The 11,831-nt window shown below is 30.2% G+C and overlaps 1 protein-coding gene across 2 annotated transcripts in view; it reads left to right on the forward strand.

Moving 5' to 3' along the window:
• The window catches only part of LOC106460234 (ubiquitin-protein ligase E3B-like), a 45,699-nt gene extending 34,844 nt beyond the window's left edge, over positions 1-10,855 (forward strand). For both annotated transcript variants that reach the window (XM_022386901.1, XM_022386902.1), the window contains exons 20-28: positions 2,197-2,316; positions 3,891-3,968; positions 4,706-4,804; positions 6,113-6,220; positions 6,918-7,055; positions 8,406-8,530; positions 8,989-9,171; positions 9,959-10,070; positions 10,688-10,855. In XM_022386901.1, coding sequence (XP_022242609.1) covers positions 2,197-2,316; positions 3,891-3,968; positions 4,706-4,804; positions 6,113-6,220; positions 6,918-7,055; positions 8,406-8,530; positions 8,989-9,171; positions 9,959-10,070; positions 10,688-10,789 — 1,065 coding nt within the window. In that variant the 3' untranslated portion in view covers positions 10,790-10,855. The remainder of the gene's footprint in view (positions 1-2,196; positions 2,317-3,890; positions 3,969-4,705; positions 4,805-6,112; positions 6,221-6,917; positions 7,056-8,405; positions 8,531-8,988; positions 9,172-9,958; positions 10,071-10,687) is intronic.
• The last annotated feature ends 976 nt before the right edge of the window (positions 10,856-11,831 follow it).

An 11,831-nucleotide genomic window follows, 5' to 3' on the forward strand; every position in this document is an offset into this window, starting at 1 on the left:
AAGTAGTTCCACACATAATTCTGCATAAAATGGTATATTTAGCATAGCTTTTGGTGTGAATGTTAAGTAGTTCCACACATAATTCCACATAAATGGTATATTTAGCATAACTTTTGGTGTGAATATTAAGTAGTTCCACACACAATTGCACATAAAGAGGTATATTTAGCATAGCTCTTGGTGTGAACATTAATTACATTTTGAAATCACTATATTAGTAGCGGTCTGAAATGCTTGGTATAAATATTAAGTACATTTTGCAACCAGTTAAATAAAAGTGACTTCTTTCTGAAAGCATAAATTTATTTTTGATTTATTAGTTCATGGATTAAGCATTCCAATCAAAAATGTTAAAGTCTAATTTTCTTCCCAACATCTAACTTTACAATTTCAAGCAATTTACAAATAATTCAGTAATTTTGTTACATTTCCAACACAATTCTAACTTCATGAAAGTTAATAATTTGAAAATTTTAGTTTCAAAATAATTTTTCACTAATAGCCAAAAGTCATTCAAATTAAATAATCTTTTTTTTTCAATCATTATTACTACATTGCAACTTCTTCTGAAGTACTTTAGTAGTTCTTTTCCAATGAAATTTTAATTATAATCCTAAAAACTGGCTCCTTTTTTTTTCCTCCCATAAAGACAGACTGAATAAAATATATGTCATAAGCTAACTTGAGCATCATAACCTTCCGTAAACCCTCCTAGCATCCTTGCTGATGGCAGCTGCATACTGAATTCTATGTGAAAAAAATAGTCTATGTATATTTATATATATGAGCTGATAAGAAACCATTCATGCTAGGACATGGTTAAAAAGTTTTTTTTATAACTTTTAAAGTAAACTACTCTAACCTTATTATATTTTAAAGAGAAATAGTTGTTACAAGAAATATTGAAAATTTAGTATAGAGTCCTGGAGAAGAATATTGAATTAGTATTTTTATTCACTTTGATTTACCTTCATAAAAGCTTTTAAGAAACAAATAAAGGATGTGTTGTTGTTGTTTTTCTTACATATTCATCATATTTTATTTCTAATGATAAAGTCATGTTTGATTGAAGATATTATTAATTCATATTTTTCTCAATGAATTCTTTACATATTTACAGTCAGGGGGGGTAAAAAGTGTAAAAATAGCGTGTTAGGTTTATCTTTGTCTGCCACAAGTCACTGTCCAGAAAATTCTTTGCTTAATAGCTAGATTGCCAAAATTATATCTGAAATGCTGTTTAAATGCAGTCAAAGATTTTTAAATAAGGTATAAAACACTTAATCTTATGAAGAATTGAGGCTTTTAGGCTTAAGAAAGTGATAAAATCATCTTTGACTGTTCATGTTTGTTCATCACATTCATCTTCATTAGTCTTTTATGTAAAAAACTGACTAAGAAGAATGTGAAAAAATAAGTTGCAGTTCAATGTGATTTCTTCCACATGTTTAGGACTAACAAACCTCAAAACTTTGACAGTTTAGTCATTTTACACTACTGTATTTCATTTTCAATTACTTGAATTAAGAAATAGTAAGTTATACTTGCTAATGATTCGAATATTATACTTGATATTTATTTTTGGAAACTTACCTCATATATAATAGATTAGACACTTTAACAAAAATATTGAACTATCTTATTTAATATTGCATTAAATTTGACATTATTATTCTATCATCATTTAATGCAGATTTTATTTTTGACTGATAGTCACATTAAGTGTATGGAAGTAAACCAAATTACTTGTATTACTTGGTAAGATTTCAAGTACAGGTTGTTGGTTGTTTTTTCATGTTTACTAGTAAAATTACTTGTATTACTTGGTAAGATTTGAAGTACAGGTTGTTGGTTGTTTTTTTCATGTTTACTAGTAAAATTTTTGTACAAATTACTTGTATTACTTGGTAAGATTTCAAGTACAGGTTGTTGGTTGTTTTTTTCATGTTTACTAGTAAAATTACTTGTATTACTTGGTAAGATTTCAAGTACAGGTTGTTGGTTGTTTTTTCATGTTTACTAGTAAAATTACTTGTATTACTTGGTAAGATTTGAAGTACAGGTTGTTGGTTGTTTTTTTCATGTTTACTAGTAAAATTTCTTGTACAAATTACTTGTATTACTTGGTAAGATTTGAAGTACAGGTTGTTGGTTGTTTTTTTCATGTTTACTAGTGAAATTTCTTGTACATTACAGAGAGTGGTTCTGTTTCGAAAGAATGTAGCAGCAGAGAAGAATGTGCTAGGACTAACAGAATCAGCTTGTGCCTCACCACAGTCTACGCTTATTACAGTACACAGATCTAGAATAGTAGAGGTAAGCTCACTGCTAATTAAAATATTGTATATTTATATTTTCATTTATTACATTGCTATATTTACCTACAATTTGAGTAAATTTAAGTACACATGATTATTGAGTTAATAACTCTTTAATCTCACTTATGGTTTATATTATTCAAAATGTTTGTGACCCATTCATTACCTTGCTAAATTCCCTTATTATTTACATAATTTAAAAAGTATATGATCCAGTTATTAACTTTATAAGGCACAAGAATTAAAATATGTCTGAAAAATGTATTATATAACCAAGTTCATTGATAATTTAGTCAAGATAAAATGTGTCTGACTAAATTTTAATATCACTAAGTTCACTGATAGTTCAGACAGGTTAAAATAGTTGAACAATTTATTATATTACCAAGTTCCCTGATAATACAGAAAAATTAAAATATATCTGATTCATTCATTCAATACATGGTTTTAGTTGGTTTTTTGTATCTTTTTTTTTTTTTGTCAAACACAAAACTACATAAAATTTCGAAAATAAACCTTATCAATAAAAATTTAAAGTGTATTAGTATCATATCATTAAATATTGATTTGGTTTATAAAAAGCATTATAAATTTACTTGGGATTGGATTTGTATTGTTTCTTTGATTTTCCATGTTTTTTCATGTTTATTTGTGTTAATGGAACAATGTACAAGTTCTAAACTCAGCTAAACATGAAAAGTCATTGAAAATGAAAAAAAAATTAATACATATCCAAAACCAACCCTCAATAAAAGACCAAGTTATGGAAATCAACAAATTGTGGAACCCTTACTCAAGGAAATTACAACCAAGACCATACTACATAACCAACAGGAAACTTCTAGTGAAATACAGTTCTGTCCTAGGGTTATACTACATAACTAACAGGAAACTTCTAGTGAAATATAGCTCTCTCCTAGGGTTATACTACATAACCAACAGGAAACACCCAGTGAAATACAGTTCTGTCCTAGGGTTATACTACATAACTAACAGGAAACTTCTAGTGAAATACAGTTCTGTCCTTGGGTTATACTACATAACCAACAGGAAACACCTAGTGAAATACAGTTCTGTCCTTGGGTTATACTACATAACCAACAGGAAACACCCAGTGAAATACAGTTCTGTCCTAGGGTTATACTACATAACTAACAGGAAACTTCTAGTGAAATACAGTTCTGTCCTAGGGTTATACTACATAACTAACAGGAAACTTCTAGTGAAATACAGTTCTGTCCTTGGGTTATACTACATAATCAACAGGAAACACCTAGTGAAATACAGCTCTCTCTTAGGGCAGCATTACAACCAGTAATTAAGACCAAACCAAACAACCTGTTTATAGAAATCACATTACCCCAGACTCTTTTGACCTGAAAAAGACCCTTTGTGGAGACCGAAACACCACCACCAAAAAAGAAAATGCAGCAGAAGATCCTAAACTACAATGAACTGACACATATGCCCTACATGAATGTTGTATGTTAGTCTAGACTAATAATTCTTATGGTAGTTATTCTTATGTGAACCATTACTTTTAATTAACTGTACTTTGTTTCCTACTTGCAGGATGGCTACCAACAGCTAGCTATTCTACCTCCTGCTGCTCTGAAAGGAGTGATAAGAGTGAAATTTATCAATGAACAGGTATGTTAGGAGGAAGAATAAATCAATGAATTATTATAACTGCTTTTGTTTACTGACTTTATTTTAATACAGCAATTGATATTCACTGATTTAGTCTTTTAAATGATTGGTTTCTATGGTTGTAGCACAAATAATAGTACGAGTTATTTCAGTTTTTTTTCGTATCCTATTGTTTGATAAGCATTATGCACTACAGAGCAAACCAGTCCAACAAACAATAACCAGTTTCTTCAGAACAAGAAACCAAATAAAATGTTTTTTTTTGTTAATGATTACGGTATTTAAGAAGTATAATAGATGATTTATTCACACACACATGCATGTGTGTGTGTTATACATCAACCTACGCGCAGTCTGTATGTACATAGAACATACAATTTGTATGTACATAAATGCATATAGTTAAGATTACATACAATTCTCAGCTCAGTAACACATTGTTAACAGTGTTTTCAGTCTTAAACCAAATAAATCTTCATGAGGTTTGACCTTCTTAACAAATTTACACTAGTCTTAAGTCCTGTTACTAGGTGCTGGTGTAAATTTAGTTTTTACAGTGGTATAATATATGAATACTAGTAAACATATAGGCATACATGTTAAACACATAACTTTACAGTACTTATATTGAATACACTAAATTAGGGTGTTTCATGAAATGACAGGTTTTAAGCATATTTTTTAAACTTTTAAATCTGTGTATAATTGAACAACATTGTATGATTTTATATTACCAGGGCCTTGACGAAGCAGGTATTGACCAAGATGGTGTGTTTAAAGAATTCTTAGAGGAGACTATCAAGAGAGTTTTTAACCCATCCCTCAATCTTTTCAAGGTTGGTTGAAACTTTTCAGATGGATTGTTTGGCTGTGGTGGTTAAGAAATGTCCCCAAGCTGAACTTAAGTTGTCCTTCTGCCCAAAATGAATGGTCAAATTAACATAGTACTTGTAACCATTATTATTATTAAACTATGTTTATTATTGTTGTTAAATCTGTTTAATACAGTTGTTGCTAAACTCTGTCATGGTGGTTTGAGCCATTATAGTTTATTGTTGTTGCTAAATCTGTTTAATACAGTTGTTGCTAAACTCTGTCATGGTGGTTTGAGCCATTATAGTTTATTGTTGTTGCTAAATCTGTTTAATACAGTTGTTGCTAAACTCTGTCATGGTGGTTTGAGCCATTATAGTTTATTGTTGTTGCTAAATCTGTTTAATACAGTTGTTGCTAAACTCTGTCATGGTGGTTTGAGTCATTATTGTATATTATTGTTGCTAAACTCTGTCACAGTGTTTTGAGTTACTATAGTATATTATTGTTGCTAATCTCTGCCAGTGATTTGAACCATTATATTTTATTATTTTTCTTAAGTAGTCTTTCACAGTGATTTAAGTCATTATATTATGTATTATTGATGCTGAATTCACAGTGGTTTAAGTCATTATATCATGTATTATTGATGCTAAAATCTGTCACAATGGTTTGAGCTACTATAGTATATTATTGTTGCTAAACTCTGTCACAGTGGTTTGAGTTACTGTAATATATTATTGTTGCTAATCTCTGCCAGTGATTTGAACCATTATATTTTATTATTTTTCTTAAGTAGTCTTTCACAGTGATTTAAGTCATTAGATTACGTATTATTGATGCTGAATTCACAGTGGTTTAAGTCATTATATCATGTATTATTGATGCTGAATTCACATTGGTTTGAGCCATTATAATCCATAGACTATTTCAGAAGTAAATCATGAAATATTAATAATGTTATATCATAACAAGTAATATTAGATATTTTTAAGTGAGAAAAAAAAGTGAAAAGATGTAAACTTGGGACCTCTGATTAACAAGGCCAGTGCTTTAACCACTGAGCTACCCAGGAGTACATGCAGTTCGCATCAACATTCACATATAAAGTTTCCCACCATGAGTATTATTACCATACCACATTATGATAAATACAAAGACTAGATCATAGAAGTGCCACACAGACTTACAATTATTTATTAAATTTCATAAGGAAATCTTGAAATAGTAATATTGTTATATGTAACAATTTATATTAGATATTTTTTAAAGTGAAAAAAAAAAAACAAGTGAAAGAAGACTAAACGTCTTTCTGTTGATTGAACATGTAGGTTACAAGTGAGCAGAGACTTTATCCGTCTCCAACATCTTGTATTCAGGAGAACCACTTGTCTCTCTTTGAGTTTGTGGGTAAGATGCTGGGAAAAGCTGTGTATGAGGTAGGTTTCAAGCAGGATCAAATCAATGGTATAAATTTAAATTTTCCCTTCAATAATTTCGTTGTTGTTACCGATTGTATTTTTCTTCACATTATGATTAATTTTTGTTTCTTGTTTGTCGTATGTTTTTATTAATATATCAGTTGATCTTTCACTTTCGTTGTGACAGTTAAAAATAATAATAATTGGTGTTAACTAACCTTCTGTTAGTTCCTTACCGACTGCGACCAAATTGTTCACCGATTTTAATAGTTAGAAATTTTAAAATCCTTTAAACACATAATAGTGGTTATATAGAATTGAAGATTCATTGTTGGCCAAACTTAAATGGGCTTTCAAAGTTTTTTTTGTATTAAGAAACAAGTAAAAATTAAAAAAAGATTTTTGTTTCAAGAAGGACGCTCTTCAACTTTGGTTATTTTGTCTGATACTAAAATTTCACAATCAGAGGTAGTTCTTGACTCATTTTGGAATTAAAAGGTCTGGTCATATTTTTTTACATCTATGGTGTATTAAAAAAAAATAATCTTACTGAATAGATTTCACTCAAATTTATTCTGTGTTTGTTCAAAGCACTTCTTTTTATTATTTTTCAGTTGTTGTTTAATAATTTCTTTTTAAAAAGATGGCTATAAATATTTAATGGTGTATTTATAAAACTAAAATAATGTTTTAGAAGTACTATTTTTACTTGCAGGGTATTGTCGTGGATGTTCCGTTTTCTTCGTTCTTCCTTACCCAAGTTCTAGGACATCAGCACAGTGCTCTATATAGCTCTATAGATGAGTTGCCATCATTAGATCCTGACCTGTATAGGAGTTTAACTTATATCAAAGTATGGTCATCAGACCTGTTGGTTGTAGTTTTAAATTTGATCAATGAAATTTTGTTTTTAATAAGCATCTGCTACATGGTTTTTAATGTCATTTTCAGACTTGTCCGTTTTATTTTTCATAAAGTTACGTAAGCTATCCTTAACAAATGACTAAGATTCTATAATAAAAATATTCTACATAAAAGATATTATTAGAAGAGTGTATCCACAGATACGGTTGGGATGTGTGTTTATACCTAATTGTCACCTACAGTTGTTGTTTTATTATAGATATAATGGCCAAATTCTTGCTTTACAGTGATCATTTGTAGTTTATAAATTTACCCCTCCTTGTTGTCAGCATAAGCGTAAGAGTCGGGGGGGCAAGAATCACCCAAAATATTCGGTCAAAAGCTCTGTACGTATCTATAACTTTTATATTTGCAAATTGATTATGCCTTTTCAGAAAATATATTACCCACGCGTGACATTTTCACTTGCACCTTTTTAACTCTTTAGTGCCTTATTGTTCCGCATGGAAGTCATTGGAGCCTTTTTTTTTTTCAAATGACTTTAAACCTTAAAGTACATAATTTTAAGGTTGATTTTATATTTTGGGGCAAAATTTGCTTGCCCCCCCCCCCCAGTCAAAATCAAGCCCCTATGCCTATGGTTGTCAGCTATATTGATTCTAACCATCCATTTGGAACATACGTTTGTACAACATATACTCTCCTTACTTCTCGCTCACTCAAAAGTGTTAGAAATAGCTTCAATATTATTTCAAACGACTTTTTTTAAGGCAAAGAGAGACTGAGAAAGGTTGCAGTTAAAAGTATTCTGGTGACTAAGTTCCCCCCTAGGATAAGAAAAAGCTGGTAGAAAGTGCACATACAAAACCAAAGTAGCCTTGTAGATGAGATTGTTTAAAGTAGGCATATGATATACTCGGCACCCAGTATTTAATGAAAAAAACTGTAGTAGTTAAAAGTTATTCAACATACATTAAAAAAAATACTAATATTACGGAATTGTTTCCAGAAGATTCATATCCATTGAATAGAATTAAAACATTAACACTACTTCTAAGTAGTAGAGAAAATTTTATAATTTGTGATGCCTTTAACTTCATAAAAAAAAACTTCTCGTTAAATAGGCCAAAATACTGTTTTTTAGATGAGCAGATTGTGGTAATTGTGATGTATTTTACTGACTATCCAGCTATACATTTGGCAGAGACTTTATAAACCTACGTACTCTGGTTTATTGTAGAAAGTTTGTTAAATAAGAGTTGGTAATTTGATTGAAGTTTGATCTCGTAATGGATAAAGAATGTTTTTATACAGTTCTTTCTTTCTTTGCACTTTGTAGCACTACGATGGAAACATTCAAGACCTGGATCTCACCTTTTCTGTGGATGAGGACTGTATGGGACAACTAGTTACCCATGAATTGATTCCTGGGGGAAAGGCTGTATCTGTAACAAATGAAAACAAGTAAGTTGACATCTTCTTAGTCCTGTGGATGATATAATGAGTGAAGAAAGTGATCCTGTTTAGATCATAAAGAAACAGAGGAAATCTAATTATACATAAACTACTTAAATATATTTCTTGTGAGGAGAGGAAATCCACTATACATTTTAAATAGAAGTCCAAAGAGACAGCTTTTGAGTGGATTGTTTATTTTTATTTAACTTTTATACAACATTTAAACCATTTGTGTGGCCATCATAAAGTGATTGTCTCTATTTTTTGAAATACTGTGCGAGAGACAGTTACCTGATGATGGCCGCATGAGTGGTCGAAACGTTATAAAAAAGTTAAATAATCCACTCTAAAGCTGTCTCTTTTGAACTTTTACTTGTACTTTTGTTTCTTACAAAAGTACATAACAGTATAGATCTACTTAGTTACTCATCACAGCTCATGTCTATTACTTTCTTTTTCTACAGAATCAGCTACATCCACCTAATGGCACACTTCAGGATGCACGTCCAGATTCACGACCAGACGGCAGCTTTTATTAGAGGGTTTCGCTCTATAGTTAACCCTGATTGGCTGACTATGTTCTCCACTCCGGAACTTCAGAGATTAATATCAGGAGACAACAGTCCAGTGGACCTTCAGGATCTCAGGTAAAATTAAAAGTGAATAAGATATTTCAATCTACTTCGCTTGAGAAAAGATTCAGACAGAGGAAAGGATACTTGAAAATCATTATTAACGGATGGATGTGGTTTATTAGCAAGCCTTTTCAGAAAGTTGCATAAACTATAATAAAGCATACTGTGTTTAATTCCAGTATACTATATGAATTACTAGTTATTAAAAAAGAAACTATCATTTATATATCATTCAATTGTTTATTCATTTGCACTTCATAAATGTTATAGGATTTCTTCAAATAACAGTAAGTAGTTGTTTTTTTTTATATCTGCACTATATGTGACTATCACTTTTCAGAAAAAATTAAAATGTTAACATTAACTGCAATATTTTGTTGTTTTTTTCTTCTGGGCAGGCGTGGCCTAATGATTAGCTTATCAGACTGTGAATCTTAGGGCTCATGGTTTGCATCTCGTTGTTACAAAACTGTGCTCCACACCTTGGGGCTGTGAGTGTATTGTAAAAGTGATGGTAATTGACCCACCAATCAATTGGAATAGCCAAGATTTGTCAGTGGGTGTTATTGGCTAGATGCCTTCCCTTTAATTTGTCAACTCAAAATTAGTAACAGCTAGTGCAAATAGCCATTTGTCATGTTACTCTAGTATCTGAAACAATCTAAACTTCTGTATTCTTATTATGATATTCTGTTTTTTTTTGGGGTTTTTTTCAGAGACATTATAGCATTAATTTCAGGTAAAATATATAATACGTTTACTGTATTTGACCTCTATTTTATTTGTATATATATGACAGGAGGCACACAAAATACTTTGGAGGTTTTCACAACAACCATAGGGTAATCAACTGGTTATGGGACATCTTAGAAAAAGACTTTTCACCAGAAGAACATAGTTTATTTCTTAAAGTAAGTAATTTTAGTTACTAAGTATCAAAATGCTACACACCTTAAGTCTGCTATAAACTCAACGCAAAGTTATTAAGAAAACATAGTTTTTGTTTCTAAATTAAACTGACACTTTTCTCCATTCTTCAATTGGTAACCTTATCTTTGTTACCGATTGTTATTGTAAATAAGGTAATTGCATAATATTATGTTTTTCTTTAGAAGTAAAAAGTGTTATATTCCTCTCCACTTAGACCAATGTAATGAGCTTGAAAATTTAATATTCAGATTTTATAAAACAAGCTTCATAATGGAACGTATGGAAATTTATGCAAAATGTATCGTGGTTGAGATATATTATAAAAACATTTGCTTATACCTGTAGCTGAACACATATCCGTTTGATTACTGTATAATTCTAAAGGCGTTTTGTATCATCCATTGGCTGTCCAGATTTTGTTTTCTAATATTAGCATATTTTTTTCATATTAAAACCATCTCCAGAAAACATTTATGTTAAATCTAGCTAGAAGGTAAGGTAGACAAATATTTTCAAAAACTGAAAGAGTACAAAAGTAAGATTGTTAATGAAAAAGAAACCTAAACCAATTTTTATCATCATTATAATTTTTTTCTAGTTTGTAACCAGTTGTTCCAAGCCTCCTCTTCTTGGATTTGCTCACTTAGAACCACCATTTTCAATACGGTGTGTAGAAGTAGGAGATGATCAGGTATGTTGAAGCAACCTTAGATCATAAGCTTACGTTATGACTTATTCAACTCTGTAGTTTTTATCTCGGATTGCTCACTTTTGGAGTGAAGGCTGTAAAAATTGTCATTATGCTTTTTAAAAAATACAAGAATGATGATGTAATAATCATGTTTACGTTTTACCTTATACAACTTCTTAGTCACATTACTGATCTATCTAATCGTTTTACCTTGTACAACTTCTTAATCACATTATATTCAAGAACCTGCAGGCATCTAGGAATGATGAACTCTAAAATATCCACAATCTGAATAAAACTTTGTTGGTGTCGTTAAATTATCCTTATAAACCTACATTTACCACTCATTTTTGTCTCAAATTTTTATTAATACAAGTAATTTTTTTATGTGTAATAATATTTCTACAAAAATTAATATTGATTTTGAAACAAGTTAATTTTACAAGAATTTTGCTTGTTTTAGAAGAACTACCATTTAGCATAAGAGTATATATATATATATATATATTTTTTTTGACAATTGCTATGACTGTTTGTATGTACACTACAGGAATTTTGTGGACAATCGAACTTGAAGATTGCATTCAGTTTATTAAGGTGAACAATTTACAAAACTTCAGGCAAAGCACAGACTTTTGTTTCTATAGATTTCTGGAGATTTATCACATACTTTTTACTGAAAAATTACGTTAAGATCTTTATCCAAGATGTACGTTTTTATAATACAAACTGACATGCAGTTCATAATTGGATTTTATGAAAATGACTATTAAATCACCTACAGCAAATCATTTTCTTTTCATACTTCTTATCAGACAGCCTACAAATACAGAATATAACCATTTTAGTACACAGTCGTTTAATCAATATAAACACCACAGGCTTTTGCTACTTTCTAGTTTAAAAAAATTCTCTTTAAACAACTGAAAGATTTACAGGGTGCAGCTAAAAAAAATAAATTAGAAGGTTTCAAATAACTGCTACACTATTCTTTAGTGTGAATAAAAGAACCGTAATTATATCATGTTCACAGGAAGATGAGGAACACATG

Source organism: Limulus polyphemus, unplaced genomic scaffold (assembly GCF_000517525.1).
Source record: "Limulus polyphemus unplaced genomic scaffold, Limulus_polyphemus-2.1.2 Scaffold732, whole genome shotgun sequence".
NCBI lineage: Eukaryota > Metazoa > Arthropoda > Merostomata > Xiphosura > Limulidae > Limulus > Limulus polyphemus.